At 34.3% G+C, this 17,226-nt stretch overlaps 1 protein-coding gene and 1 long non-coding RNA gene across 2 annotated transcripts; both read right to left on the minus strand.

Moving 5' to 3' along the window:
* Positions 1 to 415: 415 nt before the first annotated feature.
* Positions 416 to 16,757, minus strand: LOC119086017. Its single transcript, XR_005089382.1, has 3 exons — positions 16,745 to 16,757; positions 13,616 to 13,620; positions 416 to 549 (listed from the first exon to the last, which is right to left on the minus strand). It is a non-coding gene; the product is annotated as an uncharacterized LOC119086017 (long non-coding RNA).
* On the minus strand, positions 4,555 to 13,638 carry LOC119086016 (protein gooseberry). The gene is made up of 4 exons (XM_037196590.1): positions 13,314 to 13,638; positions 6,770 to 7,198; positions 5,987 to 6,665; positions 4,555 to 5,026 (listed from the first exon to the last, which is right to left on the minus strand). The coding sequence occupies exons 1-4, from the start codon at positions 13,366 to 13,368 to the stop codon at positions 4,906 to 4,908; spliced, it is 1,284 nt and encodes a 427-aa protein (XP_037052485.1). The 5' UTR covers positions 13,369 to 13,638; the 3' UTR covers positions 4,555 to 4,905.
* Positions 16,758 to 17,226: the final 469 nt, after the last annotated feature.

Genomic DNA, 17,226 nt, shown 5'->3' on the forward strand with positions numbered 1-17,226 from the left:
TGAGAGGCCGACTACATGTTATGGTAGCTGACCTCAGTCACCATCACATATCAAAATTTGACCTCAAAAGTTTTGTGTTGCAGGATTTGCGGACCATTTAAAAAAAAGTTGACCTTTACGGCTGGCTGGAATAAAAGAGTAAATTTGAACCAAATTCTCGTCCAAAATAGTTTTTTTTTATTAGAAACGTGTCTGGGGGACAATTCTATTCTAGCCCATAACCGATTGATTCCGAGGGACTCTATCTGAAAAAACACTATTTTTTTACATTTTGCTCATAGTCGGGAAGCCACTTTGACTGTAGGGACATGGTGTAGCGATGCAGTGTGAACATAGTCTATATTTAAAACATTGCTAGGCACCCAGAACATACATGCTGTACCTGTGGCAATTCAACAAATTGGAGAGGTTTTTCGATCATGTGCATATCGAATATTTCACCTACGGCGTAATATAGATTGGTCAAAAACCCTTAAAAGATTAAAAAGTGACGCAAGTCCTTGTGTTTACTTCCAAAACAACTGATATCGTTGCAGGTGACGCTTTCTGCTCAATAATATCGGAGATAGCTTGTTTCAAAAATTGAAAATTTGGCTGACGAATTGGCGAATCGACTCTTAATGATTTAGTCGTCTTTTGATATTGAACCTTGATGTTATATGTATAGAAAACCATTTTAAAATTCCTCAAAATATGCCCTGAGCTAGTCAGAGAATGTATGTAACAATTCCGAAACTAACAACTTCATCCTTACATGCAAATAGAACTGCCCCCCAAAAAAACACCATGCCATTTTCTGTATTCCTTCATCACATTCTATTGATACAAAGTTGTTCAAATTTTGATACCAAAAATTACACCATTGAGACCAGAAATTATCGATGATGTAGGTAGATTGAAACATTTTTAATTTACGTCCGAATGGCGTGATAACAAAAACCTTTTAATAGTCGAGAACAAGTGAAATCATTCACGGTTTATAAAGAGACCCATTATTAGGTTTTTTTGTGAAAAAGCAAACACACAATGTGCGTACAGGTGCCAAAAAGTCATGTTCATCTTTCTATAATGTAGCTTTTAGAAAACGAAAATGTTAAGAAAAAAAAACGTCAATAATTCATAAGACAAAACTGAAAGAGACTGAAAAATATGCCGAAAGTCATTCAATTCAACAGAAGATAATCTGAAAATGTTCCTCTTTTTTGTTCGACATTTCTGTGTGTAGAATAGTTGATAAGTTGACTTCTTTATGTATGTTCTCGTTGTAAGTTTTCGTTATTGAATCGAATGGTGACCACCCTGAAAAAATGTATATGCCAAGAATCTGGTAAATTAAAATGTATTATTACGAGGCTATTATAGCAAACACCTTTCATGAGATCGTATACAATCGTCACTTTATGTCTTAAATTTAAACGTTGCGGTATTCGATAGTCTAGAGCCGGTATAATTACCATTGGTGGAGACTGGTAAATTCTAGTTCTTTGAGCTGAATTTCATTCGGTCTGTTGAACCACAGTTTTGAGTTAATAAGCAGAGCACTAAGATTTTTAGAAACAGAAGACATTGAACAATGAGAATCAGAGTTAAATACGTATAATGATCAGTAGCAATTCGAGATGTAAATTATTTGAAGTGTGTTAAGACTAAGCTGATTCGCAATAAGGACTCCGGTGTGACAAAACATCGATCAATCTTTTGCTACTTCACCTTAGCCCCCAAGAAGTAGCAAGAGTTAAACTGACATAGTCGATTGTTCTGTGAATAGTAAGGTTGAAATGGTAAAATGATTGTACCCAAGGGACTGTCATGGAAAAATAACAATTTATTGTGCCTACCAGGTATATGGTGTAGCCTTCCTTCACAATGTGAAGTTCGCACGAAATATTTTTGCGGATTTGTACCAGTTAAGACAGTAACTAAGAACATGTTTAAGCTTTTCCAGTCGACTTATGGGTTTCATTAAGTTTAAAATTCACCAGCAATAGATCACAGCAATTTGTTGCATTTTATCCTAAGTACAAAACATCATTAATAACGAGTACAGAGGAGAAAGGAAAAAACTTGCAGACAGATAAATAATGGGATCCCATGGTCGACGAATAAACGTAGCACAATTCAAGATAAATTCTTTGGTCTATTTCCATGTACATTTCTATTGTTGGGCTCATTCATTTACAACATTCCATGACAATAAACTCTGGATGTAGAAAACCACCTACATGGAAACTGTGATTTATGTGCATTCGCACAGCGAGAATTTTCGGGAACTATGACGATGAAAAGGGCACAAATATACTACTGTGTGTGTATTGTACGTTGGATGTGCGATGAACAACACAGTGATTTTTTTTTTCACTTTGCGATTTGTTGTCGAATAGTACTATGGAAACTGCTGGTGTTTCTGGTTACGAAGAAATTTGAATCCAAACAAAATTTGAAATCAATGCCGAACAATTGGGTATGGGTCGAATACACTTATTTGAGGATATTTAAGGTTATTCAAAATGTAATACGGAGGCAAATTTGTTGGTTTTGAACAGTGGGATATCAAATGATAGAGCAGAAAAATGTGGTTTTCTATATATAAAATGTAACACCGACTGGGGGATGTAATCGGTGTCATAAAATCATTGTTCATTTTTCGAATATCCGGGTTCGGTTCTCTAAGAATGCTAAATAAGAATTTTGCTCTTGTTGTTGTCGTGGAGCCAAAAAATGATTTTGAATTTTTTAGTAAAATCAAAATTATGTTCGGTTAATCCGTTGCCTCTAGGAATAAACGGTTATCTGTTATCAACAATGACGACAAAAAATGTATGTTAATTAATAATGAAGTACAAGATTTTGGATCATACATCAGGCGTCATCAGTTAATACTAAGAAAATTATGCGCAAAGTAGCATTACAAATTGCTTAAATTGACTTACCAGATCAACTTATACCTTTGAGTTTTCATATACCGAAACTGTTTGCTATTGGATGATGTCATTGACAATTTTGAGGAAAATATTTATCGAACATGAGAGGGAATTCATGATATTAGATTTTGCTGTAATGTATCAATGTGGGCACTACTTTCAGCCAGAGTGATTTTTCTTTATTTGTTTAGGGTAGACACTTAAACAGGCCAAACAAACTTTTCTTTCTCACTTAAAACGATATAATTACTCACATTTTATATTTGTGTGGGACCATCTCATAGGCCAACTACACATTTTATAATGATAAAAATCCGTTCCAGCTCGGTATGTGGTGAGTGGGTGAGTCGGAAAATTACTTTGTCAGCCAACCATCACACAATTTTCCAATCCAAAAACCCACACTAAGCCCCGAGGTGGAACAAACTTTCAGCTTTGTAAAATGTGTATTTGGTTTGTGAAGGTTTTCAATTGAAAGTTATTCAATTGCAGTGTTTTTGAATGAAAATATAATATGAGAGAATGTGAAGGAAAAATAAAATTGTTGAAGCATAGGCTAGCATACCTTCACCGTGATCTGAAAGAGCGAAGCTTTAGAAGGCGATAAAACTGATTGGTATTGTTGCCAATAGAGATCTTAAGTCAGTTCAAAACCTATCATACGAAACTACAGTGTACGTATGAAACACATAAACTTCATTCATACTAACAATGCGTTTTATTGTGAATGCAAAGGTAGTATGGTAAATTTGAAACAGATTGTAAATAAATGGATTGCGAAGACCCTGAATTAGCTGGCTATAAACTACCTCATCTGCTATCAGCAAAGTTGACACAAGTAAATGCTGAGCCTTGATTAATTCGGCCTTATATAGGCATGTTAAAACAAATAAAGTAAAAGATTTCGTGGCAATTTGTTTCATAAATCGAAGTAACAGAGTCTAATCGCACGTCGTGTGCGAAAAAATACCGGCATACCTACCGTGGTAGATACAACGTTTTTCGCAATTTCGGGCCATAATCACCTTTCCAATGCAAAACATGTCCTACATTTTGTTCCAAAATTCTTGTGTATACAGAAATTCATTTGAACGATCAAGAAGGCTGCATTATAATACACATTGCAATGTGATGTAAAGAGACGCGTTGAATGAAATCGAGTAGTCAATGCTTAGTATAGTATATACGCTTCAACAATACGTTTGGCATAATTGTGTGACTCTATAGCCGAATGGCTATAGTCGCTGCTTTGTGTTCAAAAACCTTTTGGTGTCGGGGGTTCGATTTCTGGTCAACGCAAGATTTTTTTTTATAAAAATTTAGCCTTCGTTGAAGGTAATAGGTTCTTTAGCGTGCGAAAAAAAAGTTGATATCGCACTGCGTGCGAAAAAAAGTTAATATCGCACTGTGTCCAGGAATACAGTGAAATAAATACCTTCAAAACGACATTAAATGGATGCATGGAAAGGTGATGATTATGGACCGGAATTGCGAAAATAACTATTATGACATCGAATACGAAGTACTTTATTAGGCTCTAGATGCGTAATTATGACACGAGGCCGATTACATTGGATGATTCCCTACTCTTTCCGTACGAGACAAAAGATGAAAAGTCAAAAATTTCAGTTGATTTTCGAATTCTTTAATTTATTTATTCATTAGGTCCAGTAAATTTTTACAATACTTTCCAATCTACAAACTAAAATTAATTAAATTAAATAAAACTTTTCGTTAATGAATTATCGTAAGGAAACTAAAACAAAATTGGGAAAGATTTTCATAATTCATTGGGTTGAGTTAATAAGGAAAAATTATTTTGTTGAAATTTATTAGATCAACAACAAAAAAAAGTTTAAAAAGTTTATTAAACAAACAATCACATCAACATTATAAGTAAACTAAACTTAGTTATCAGCTGGTTAGTGTTACACTCTTAACATAAATGATTTTTAAACTTAAAAATTACACCAAATTGTCCGTGTTAATGAACTCGACTTACTTCTAAGCCCAAATGACTGACATAAGGGTATGTTGATTTCGCTTCGTTACTCATCCCATGACTGTGATTACCATACGGATTCATTCCACTGTTCAGAAAGGAGCTGGAATTATAAAAAAAAAATTTTTTTAGTATTTTTGAAAGGGTCGACGGCAAAACTTAAAAATTAAAGGTTCAAAGTAATCAATCGAACACAATATGACTCAATCTATCTAAAAAAAATCTCTATCAACCCCCGCAGTCTATTTCGTTCCGTCTATTATCGTTTAGCGTTTATTGATTTATTGATTGTTGGATATTTTTGTAACACAAACGGAGGGTGAGGACAGCTAATTCGAGAATAATTAATTTTAATCTTCAACCTTTCCTGATATAATTGATTGTTTTCTGTGCCAGCCATATGTTTTTCTTTAATTTTTCGTATAATCTGTGGGCGAATTACCCAATGCAGTACACAATCATTTTTTTTTTGCTTCTCGCTATCTCATTCAATTCAATTAGTGTACAACATATCGTTCTGATGGTTCGTTGTGTACAACAGGCATTGTTGTTGCGGTGTTTTTAACAACACCATCAACAGCAAAAAAATTATGGAAAATTATTAATGAAATTAGACTTGCACAATATTTATAGCTGACTATTTAGAGCACCACACAAAGTAATCTGCTCTCTAATATATCAAACGAACCGCCGCATACAATTCACCTATCAATTACACATTAACAATCATTAATTTGCATAAAAACATGAAAAAAAACAGCCAAGAATTCAAGAAGCCGTAATTTTGTGAGAACAATTTAACTTGAAGTACAACCAACAATCACAGAACAGTTACGCTTTTAACGTGTAAATTTCGCTGTTATTAGCTATTATTATTGCACACATGAGTACCATCAACAACAAACAACACTCAACATCAGCCTTATGTTCTGTGTGGTACATGTTGTGTGCTTGTGCGCTTGCACAGTTATTACGATATTCCGGATCCGCGGAAAATAATGCTTTCAAGGCAATCGACCAACAACAACAAAAAAATGAATGTGGAAATGTGCTGCACACTAACCTGTATGTATCCCATTCGGAGGATTTCTGTTGAGCGTGCGGACGCCATTGATTGTTCTCCCCAGGATATGTACCATATGTCGAGGTCATTTGATGCGTTGGCGAGCCGTTCGTCTCCAACGAAGAGTAGTTGTATTGTGAATTATCGGGCACATTAGCCGAACCATTCGATGTTGAACTTTGCACGGGGCTCATAGACAATGAACTCATGGTACTGGATGGTGGACTCAGCGAGGCTGCACTGTTCGGTAGCAATGATGATGAAAGATGATGGAAATTGTTATGGTTGGCGTGGTGAGTGGATTGGTTGTTCGATGCGAGCGAATAGTTTGATTGTGACCACGCTGGATAATCAGTGTTCGAACAGATTGGTGTTGAGTGCGGAAATTGTGTGGAAAAATTAGCGATGCCGGCGTTGAAGGACAATTGATGTGCATTCTGATGTTTACGCAAACGAGCCCGTCGATTCGAGAACCATACTTGTACGCGAGCTTCGGTAAGTTTGGTTTTCTGGGCCAATTCTTCTCGTGTATAAACATCGGGATATTGATGACGCGCAAAAGCCACTTCTAATGCTTCGAGTTGTTCGCTGGTAAAAGTGGTTCGGGAACGACGTTGCTTACGCTTCAAGGAAACATTTAGCTCTGTTTCGTCGTCATCTTCTTCACAGGATGATGTGCCTGCAGAGAATAAATTCGGTTAGCGTGTTGGAAGGAATAGTCGAAGGATAAAAATATTCTTTCGGACATGAATGAAGTGCAAGGATATTGAAACATTTACTCACCAAGAATTCCATTTATTGAATGATTTCGGCCAGAAATCTCTTCTCTCCTTCCGCCACGTAACAATCGCGTAATCGAACTAACCGACGGGACATTGTTCTTATCGCAGATGCCCTCCTTCAACAGTTCGTCCTTTATTTCGTAGCCAAAGATTCCCGGCTGCTTATTCTTCAGCTCTTCAATTTTATTTTCAATTTCCGGTGTAGTCACTCGCGGCTTCGAACCACCAATAACACCTGGCCGAATCGAACCGGTTTCCTGGTAACGATTCAGAATTTTCGAAACACATCCATGCGAAACGCGCAACAGTCGGGATATCTGACATGGTCGAACGTTGTCAGCGGCCAGTCGAATGATTTCACGTCTCGTATGATTGGGAAGCGGTCGGCCGTTGATGAACACTCCTCCCAATTGGTTCATTCGTCCTTGACCTGGAAAGAATGAAGAATTGAATTGGTGAGTTTCAGATTGATTGTCCGTTAAATTTGAATTTTAAATCTGCCTTTGAGTGGAAAGTGACTCATTCATTAAGGGAACACCCGGCCACTTCTAAATTGAACAATGAAACATTTTGCATTTCACCATTTTCCCACAACCGTCAGTTTGGAATTTGTTGAAATATGTGACCCGTAAGCTTAATAAGATCAAGGTGTAAATATTCAAAATTCAACTCTGATCTGTCCATCAGTAATTCATCAAGAAAGGAGAAGAAAAAAAAAATTGTATTAAATAGCGCACTTAACTCTCATAGAAAACATCACTTAACAATACTCTCAATTGACGTAACAACAATAGAATCAATCGATGATAGATAATATTCAATCAGTTGAGATCTAATGTTTTGTTGTTATTTCGTTTAAGACCAATTTTCTGTTGTGCTGTTGTTGTTTTGCTGTTAGTCGTTTTTTTCAATATTTCATGTTTCTTTTCATCGTACCAGCCTCTTAGAATGTGTCTTGCATACAAGACCGATGAATTTTTATTTTTATTTTTTTTTTTATTATTATACATTCGGCTAACACATACAGGCCAGAGGGTGGTCCATTAGAGGTTCAAATGTGCCGCACAAATCTATTTTCATTTAATATTTCTCTCGGTCTTTTCGATTCGTATTATTTTGGTGTCATATTGTTATGTCAAGAGTGAAATGAAGTGGAATTGGGAAGATCTCGGGTTTACATTTTTTTTTTCTTAATTCAATTGAACCATTGAATGAGAATACAAGAAAAAAGATTTCATTTTAATAGAAAAATTGGTTTTTATTCCTCTTCATCATCAATGGACTAATGGGATTTAAAGAGAGAGAGATTGGTCATATCATTTAGTCAACTGAGAAAATAGATAAATTCATTTTCTATAAATTGTTTGACGGACAATGGGATATGGTATAGGGGCCGAGGTCAGTTAATAGTTTTGTCCATTTTGTTGGCAATTACGGTTGGTTTGTTGGATTGAATTTTTTTTAGTGGATTAAAATTGTAAATTGATTCAATGAATTTGTTTAAAAATTTGTTATCGATCGTCGTTCAAGCTGCACTTACACAATGAGGGAAAAGATTAAAATTGAGCCCAATGCCAATTGAGATTACGCTTAAATTAAGTAAATATTTACTGATCTGCCATTTGTTGAAAGTTAAATGGAGCGAAAGTGACAATGTTGTCAATTTAATTGAATTTTGGAGTATGTTGCCAGGCAAATGACATTAAGAATTACAAAACAATTACAAAATCTACTACTTCTTTAGTTTAAACATATTTTATTCTATACGAAATCTTGTACTTCATTACCCTTAACATACATTTAGCTATATAAAACGACACCATAGTTAGAGTATCTCTTATTACTGTCTTTGCTGTCGCTAACAGATGAGTAGCCGTTTTGAACAGCCTTGGATTTCATAACCTGTTGGTCTTTAAAAATAGTCTCTGTGCCATCACCCCACTTTTCATTTCATTTCATTCACCTAAATCTAGTACTTCAACTTAAATTATCTTTCTAACATTTTTCATTGTTTTACTGTGATCATACAAAAGGGACTTGTGTACATCCTTAGCTAAACTATGAAGAAACAGGTTTTGCATTTCAAGATCTCGTGAAACGAGTAGTCCCAAATTTAAAGAATTTTTCCCACTCACTTTCTCATTTAACATTCCCCCAATCAAATTAACAACTCGACTTCGTTTCCTATCGAGAAGTAGAAATGAAATTCCTTTGAAAATCTTAATGTTGTCCTACACACAGAACAATAACAGAAAAGGGATTTTTCTTTATTAATCACTTTTGTTTCCCTTCTATCAACATATACAAGCCATACTGACTACGACTGGCATATAGAATATATTATATTATGTGTGATGTACACGGACAGTCTCACATACACAAAATATGCTTCGATCGCAGCATATCGTTTCAGACACTTTGGCGCGGCGGTACCTTTGATCTCACTAATAATTTCTGTATTCATCGTAAGCATAACACCACACCACCAGTCATCTTGTCTCGCGCGATCATATACCTTTTCGAAAATGCATATCTTTCAATGAATTTGTTTCGTTTTTTTGTTGTTGTTATTTTTATTTCTATCTTCTGCTCTTTTTTTCCATTTATGCTGTACATTTTTGATATGTATATATGTATACAGGCTGGGTTCATATATAGTCCAGTGTACAGATTACTCTTTTGCCGTGCAGCCCTCCGATGCCGTGTACAATCATATCTCATCAAAATATCATAAAGAAAAGAGATATATTGCATTCAAGAATCTCATATTTTTTTAATATTTATAAACTCGTAATACACGGGCACAACAGCGAGTGAGAATATTATTAATATGCGCCTCTGCCAAAGGATCTAACTTGGGGTATGTATATATTACTGTAACGTATACGTATATATACTGTACGTGTTGTATAATGGGCCAGCCACGCACAAGCGGAAAAATTAATAATTTTCTGTATATTATCTTGATCACTGATCATTTGTAATTCTTTTGCGTTTAATTTTTCTTTCATCACTTTAATGTAATTTAAGTTGCTTGTAAACATCTTATAAAACCATTCAACACAACACAGATATATATAATAATGAAAATGTGTATTACAATACGCTGCTTGCTCGTAGCCATTGCCATTTATTGTGTTGAACGTTTTTACAAATTTTGATCAATCGATCCATTTCATATTGTGTTATGGTTGCGTTATTGATCATTATCGATGTGTGTTTGTGAAATGATTTCGGTTTCTTTTTCTTTCTCCTAATCAAACGAAATTATTTAATTTCATGAAATTGAGTTGGAAAATTTCATTTATTTAAGAGTCATCGGACAATAATCGTAATTGGTTGAGTGGCTGGTGAATGAAAATTAAGTGTAGATTCACGTGCTATTCAGAATTTCAATTTTGACTCATGAAGGGGATGAAGTAATGACTCGTAGAAATAGGATTCACCACTCGATTATGTGAGCATATCGTGGGTGGTAACAATTTCACGCAGTGTAAGTTTATCCTTTCTCACTTCTCATTAAGATCGTCTGTCGTTTAAGGTTAGATCTAATACAAACGGCTAGTCATCTGTTATTGAGAGCATCTTCAAAAATAACCGAGAAATTATGGCTAGTGTCATCCTACGTAACAGTACATTTTGTTAAATCTAATGAAGTACAAGATTGTCTAAGAATTTTAGTAGGCAGTATTTTGAACAGAAGAAGTAACAGATCTGAGGATTATATAGCGAAACTCTTGTGATTGGGCTGTCGTTAAAACTCAATAGATCTCACCTTTCAATCCCTTAGGAAACGAATAGGTGAGATCTTCGATCATCTTCCAGATCTCACCACTAATTTCGCAAGGGTTAAAGGATCGAGTCATTAGATCGATACAAGGATGTCCATGATTCCCAATTATGAACTACAGTGATGCTAATCACCAAAAAAAAAATCTTAAACAACCATCGCCACAAATCACCGCATTTTTACTGTTCAAACATTTACAAAAAGTGATCATTCAACACAACATTATAATCTATCGAGAAAGAGAGATACGAAATACTTAATTCAAAAATCACCACATTCCTCCCATGCACAAACGTAATTACATACTTCGTTTGATTCAATTAAGCAATTTTGACATAATAATACAACGAAAACATTATTTTGTATGAATTATAAGGAGAAAAAAAAAAACAACGCATACACACAGGTCCATGCTATAACATGTATAATAACCTGAAGGTAAACTTGTGCTTTGAGAACCTCTAGCGATCACACACGTTGAAATCAAATATTTTCTTTTGGATTATTGAAAAGAATCATGGAATAAAATATTTAAAAAAAAAGTTCGATTTTTGTGTATACGTTCGATAGACTTAGGCATATTATACGTTATACACATCGATATAGACGTATCATCACATAACCATGTAGCTATTGACTCGATTGATTCGTTGTTGCGGTTGTTGTTGTTGTTTTTTTTTGTATATTTGGTTTTTATGCATAAAAATTGCTTTTTTTTATATCATCAGGTAAATATATCGGGACACACAAAAGGTATAATTGGTAATAAATTTGAGCTTCTGGTTTTATTTTTTATTTTGTTCATCATTTTTACCAAATGTTTACACGCTTATTTAAACATTGCCTTCGAAATGTTACCGGTTTTATATTTCAGAAAAAGAATTCAACCGACTAAGCTCAGTGTGTGTTAAAGTAAATTTGTTTTTTACACAAATATGATCAATTTTGTAAATAAATATGTGAGAGAAAGATCCGTATGGTTTATGCATTTACATAACGTTTTCATGTATATTTATAAAATGTGAAAACAATCAGTGTTATTTCCGAATACACACATTGAAGTGTCAGTTTCTGCAAAAATTTCAATTTTCTTATGAAAGATTAAGATTAACGGAAGATTGAGGTTTTTTTTCTCCTCGTATATTTACTTTAATTTCACAGACAAAACCAATATTTTACTTTGCCATCAGCAAATGTTATGCATTGCAATCAGAGAACGTTCGGGAGGTGTATATTACTGCAGTAAGCTTTAAGCTTCTATTGACAAAGCAGTGAATACAGTGATACAGTGAAAGAGAGTCTGATTTTTTTATTTAAGAGGACAGGAAAATGTGGTCATTTAGCCTGATGATAAAAGATGTTCAGAATGTTTTCAGCATGCCTGAAGCCAATTTTCATACTATTGTATACGACCATGTCATCTGTTATTGAGAGTCCAGACAGAAATAAACGATGAATCTTTGCCTAATCATGCTTATAATAGCAGAATGGTTAAGTCATAATGAAGTAAAAGATTTCTCATAAATCTGTCAGATCAACTGAAGTAACAGATTTGATAACTGTACTGGTCCTTACTGACTCTAAAGTGTAATGCGTTAGTCATTAGAAACAGTTCGAATTGATTTTTCTTTCAAAGATACAAGTCGAAGCCCTAGATTTCGACAATTTATAGCAGTCATATTTCCCCATCTAGAGGATTAAAATGACTAAATAAACCATGGGCGGCAGTTTTCAATAGCATCTATAAATCAATCAAAAGCATTGAAGAAACTTGATACTGAAACTGAATTTCAAAAGCTTCTGGTTCTTGTTCATACATTTGATATGTTTGGATGTGCTGTACTTCCAACTGTGCGACCAACCGAAAATGTTTTCCTTCCAGAAAATTAAATTCAATTTTATGACATCGGCGAGTTTCTCGCTGTAAAAGCGTAATTGAAAATATATAAAGTCGTTATACAGTAATATAATGACTGTCTTGATGGTTGTTTTACTGCAACGACATATTTCTATTTAACATCAGAGGCGAAACCCGCCGAAATCATTAAATCAAATTTAATTTTCTGGAAGGAAAGAAACCGTTTTGGCAATCCCAAAATTAACTAATTCGTAACGAAACTGAGAATGAAATGTGTTAAAAACGACAATTTAAGATCGACTACTGCGTAGACCACCACAAAAAAAAGGTTCTGCGGAATTAACGCCACACACCATATTTAGAGGTAAATGTAGGCAGAAACATAATTTTCGGCAAACGACTTGAAGAATTTTTATATTTCATCTCTCGAATTTCATTTCGACCTTTTTCTCGCTTCTTTTTTTTGATAAATTGAGAGTGTAAAAAATGAACAAAACGTCTGTTGTATACCGAAAAAAAATTACCCAAACTGTGAAACGGTGGTCATCAGAAAATGTTCCAAGATTAATCATTAATTTGATGAGAAATAACTTAATACCTTATGTTGCGGGATATCATGCGGTGTAAAGCCGAGTAAATGGCCAACAAAATGTAATTTTTCGAAGATTTTTTTCTTTTATTTTTGAAAAATATGCTGACCATCATAGCATTGTAATTAATCTTTTTTGTTCATCGCATGTTTTACGTGGATTGTTGAGAAATTTTTGTGTTTAATCTTTTTGGTAGGATTAGACTGACTTTTCATTATTTTAGATTCGTAACTAAACATCCGTTGATCTTTAACAATTTTTGTTTCAAAATGAAATAAGTAAAAGTATTGAATCAATCAGCACTCACCTTGAAATGGGTATCCAGGAAAGTATGGAGTCATGTTTAATGTTGAAACAGCCATTCGACAATTCACCACAACAAAAAAATATTCTTAAAATCACAATCACTTGTAGATTCAAACGATATCAATTTATGATAAATCGTATCAGTTTATTGCTTAATCAAGTCACACTAGAACTTAAACCGAAAAACGAAAACTTACGCAACTTCGATCAAAAAACTTTTTAATTTTAATCTTAAAATCTGAACCGATCGCCTTAAGATGTTGATCGCAAGAACGTTTACACCTTACTAACCAAACAGAAAACAGGTTCTTCTTGATCGTTATTTCGTTACTGGATATATTCGTCACGAAAATTGTTCAGTCCTCTAAAATATGGTGTACCGAAAGAAACCAGCGAATATACGGTCGGTTTCACTCGCACACAGCGAGTGAATATATATGGTGATAGATGTGGAATGTTCACCGTATACGGATTGGTACCGCCTCATTTTCCATACCGAGTCCCCTTCTTTACAATTATGGTTTTGTGTGTATTAAGATCTGCACAATTTCGAATCGACTGATCTTGCCGACGGATGCATATTTTGATTGGTTTTGAGAATGTGGACTTTTTTCTGTGTGAATACTTTTCACCAATGGGTGGGAACTTTGTGTGTGGGTTCCTATTCGAAATTGGTGAAATTTGTAAGAAAACTATGATCGCAGTTTGCACGGTTTTACAGATAATTGTGAAAAGTTTGCCAAAATTAGTGACCAATTCAGTCTATTGTTTATCTAAGTTCTTGGAATATCACAGTAACGTGTAAGGACCAGGACACGTTTTCCTTATCTTTTAAAGCGATAACAGCAGGCGATGGAGCCACCAGACTTGTGACTTTTTATATATCAAAACTTTTCCTAAAACAATTGAAGTAATAGATTTTGTCTCAAATTGTAAAAGTTAGTTGAAAAGCGGACAGCACATGGCACGCTTGTTGAGGGTAGTTACACTTAAAAAGCCATGTTTCCTTTTTGTTACTGAAAGTATCATGTAAAATACATACTCCAAAGAATGGATGTAAGCAACGCACCTCAAGCATGATTGGTACTCTAAATAGGGTACTGAAACTTTACAGTGTGTCACAAAACCGTAAAACACTGTAAAAAGCCATTTCGTACAACACAGGGTCTCTATTTGCAATTAAAGTAGATGAATCTTCCTGGAGAATGACGTCATTTTTCGTACAAAGGTGAACTTGATGAACTTTGGAGACATTGATGATCCGCAAAAAGATTCAGCACTTCAATATTATGTGAGAACATTTAAGTGAGCTTCATCTGGTGTTGTACTCAGCCACATTATGAATTTAAAATTTGTGTTAAAGTGAGCGCAAACATCGTACAGTAAGAAGAAAAGATTGAATTTTTTAGCTTTAAGCTTACTGAAAATATATAAATTGTTTAGGACGTTACGTCGTTTCAGAATTTCACTTGGAAAGTGTAGCTTTTAACTCTGTCGAAAGTTAGGACTTTTTATAACAGATTACTTCCAAGATCATCATCATTTGAAATACATCAAGCGTAATCTGTTACTTATATTGTTCAAACTATTTTTAGGAGTTTGCTACTAATTCTTGTACTTCATACATTCAGTGTATGTTAATGTTGCTATATAAGACATTACTTCTAAGCTCAATACTTCTATTTGTCGTGGTTGGCGCTAACGGATGAATATCTAATTCTAATAGGTAGACGGCGAGATCTAGTTTGTTTTAGTAATTAACCTTTTTGAAAGTTAAGGCACAGGTTAAGGGTTCTTAATCATTTAACGTACTAAATTACATCATAGATCTAGATCCCCACAAATTAGTAAAACAATTTGTGTTGATTCCGACTTATTCGCTAGAATTCCTGTACATTAGTACAATTCTGTCTCTCCAAGAAAAAGTAAAATTTGTAACAAAAACTTAATTTTTTTAAAACTTCAACACCATAAAACCGACCTGCGTTTAGTCAACCTAATTTACCATCAATAGATCATATTCACATCATCAAAATCTGATGGATCCGATCATGTATTGTAACATCATTTACTAGTGGAACGAGGGAATGACTTTATAGCACCCATTACGAAACAATGTAAGTCAATATTCCTCTGAGAACGTACTGGTCGTAAGTGTTTCCTTAACACATCCCGGGCTATTGAATGTCTTTTTACTGCCTATTGACTGATAAAATATATGATCGATGGCATGACAGGGTGCCATAAATTCATAGAAATTGTTAGCATAATTCTCTTCATCTTCACATTACGTTCAACTTCGTTCGAAGCAGATAAAAACGACAACAAACCATCGATGAACTTTAAACACCGAATTTGTGAATATTATCTGTTTATAACCGACATAAACACATAAAGTAACACCATTTATACTTCAGTCGAAGTTTATTAAGGTTCTAATTTTCATTCTTGTGCTGCACAGAAGGAGCTCCTTCCATGTCGGTTTTTAGGTGGAACGAGCATACACAGCCGATTTTGTTTTGGGAAAAGAAAAGAAATCTTTTATACCGAAGGGTCATCATAAACCAATAAAACGATAAAAATGTTTCAGTTTTTTATGTCTACATCATCAGCAGGACGTAAATCTTTACGGACAAAGAATGACATGTTTCGTGTAACATAAACATAAACGAAATCAGAAAAAACGTTTCTTTTTTTTTTGTCATTTTTATTATTTAATTTAATATTTTAGATTAGAAATGTTTTATTCAGAAGTTTTGTGGCTTTATATCAAATTCATTCAATTCATTGTCGCATTTCGAATAATTTTAAATTTTTATTTTATCGTCGTAGTTAAAGAAATAAACATTCAGAGCGAGTGAATGAATTGCTTCAATGTGGGAAAATTTTGAAGACATTCCATTTCCCGCAGTATTGATGCTGGCTGTTCAACAAAATTGAGAATAATTGGAATGAGCTGAAATATTCAAATAAAATATTTTATTGCTATGTCGGAAGCAAGGACAGCTCGTTCCCAATTTTAAATGACTGAATTAATTCTTGCTTCTATCAACTGAAGGGACACAACTACTTCTACTACTTCAATATTTTTAGCATAGCTTTTCCTTTCGGCAGTATTAATAAGTCTTATTTAGAGCCGTCATTCGTATAGCTTCGTAATGGTACCAAGTCATTTTCGATAGGACGTTCTATGCATTACCCAAGATTTCATCAACATTATATACGTGCGATTGCTGGTGTGACTCTGTTTACAACCAGCAAGAAAAACAATTGAAAAATCAGTTGAATATTCTAAGATAAATTCAAAGTTGAACCTTTTTCGTAAAAAGTCGAGATCTTTGAGCTTGAGCGCATCGTACTGGTTTCAAGTTAATCTCTTTCGAACAACAAACAATACCATATGGTCGTTCAATGTCATCACCCACAACCGACCAATCACCAAATTCCCATCTGACGACGTAAATTGAGTTTTGGACCAACTACACGAAACTTGTCTTTTTTCAAAATATGAAATAAAAGCTAAAATCAAATTTTAGAAAATGTTGTTCCCGAGAATCAGTATAGACAAATCTAAACATAAACCTGAATCCAGGCGTTTTGAAAGATTTTTGTGGTTGTCAATAGATTGTGGATTTGAGCACTAATTCACAGGACTCTCAATGATGGACGTTGTCGGCAAGTCTAGTCAGTCACTCCTGTCATTACATTACAGAAAATACGTGTCAACGTGTCAACCAACGTGTAATCTGTTATAGACACATACGGCAAAAATAAGCAATGAACTCTGGTTAATGTGGTCTCATATAGCCAAATTTATGATGAAACCAATGAAGTAGAAGATTTCATATCAACCAACTGAAAATGTTTAAATATAATGAAGTAATTGTACTGTACGTAGCATATGCTAAGAGGCA

The sequence above is a fragment of the Bradysia coprophila genome, chromosome IV, assembly GCF_014529535.1.
Source record: "Bradysia coprophila strain Holo2 chromosome IV, BU_Bcop_v1, whole genome shotgun sequence".
In the NCBI taxonomy this organism is placed as follows: Eukaryota; Metazoa; Arthropoda; class Insecta; order Diptera; family Sciaridae; genus Bradysia; species Bradysia coprophila.

Bases quoted from the DNA above. Each gene is read 5' to 3' on its own strand.
- LOC119086016 (XM_037196590.1), bottom strand. From the start codon at position 13,368: ATGGCTGTTTCAACATTAAACATGACTCCATACTTTCCTGGATACCCA. The intron at 7,199-13,313 runs GTGAGTGCTGAT...CATTCTTTCCAG, and splicing joins TCCTGGATACCCATTTCAAG to GTCAAGGACGAATGAACCAA. The intron at 6,666-6,769 runs GTGAGTAAATGT...TATTCTCTGCAG, and splicing joins TTCAATAAATGGAATTCTTG to GCACATCATCCTGTGAAGAA.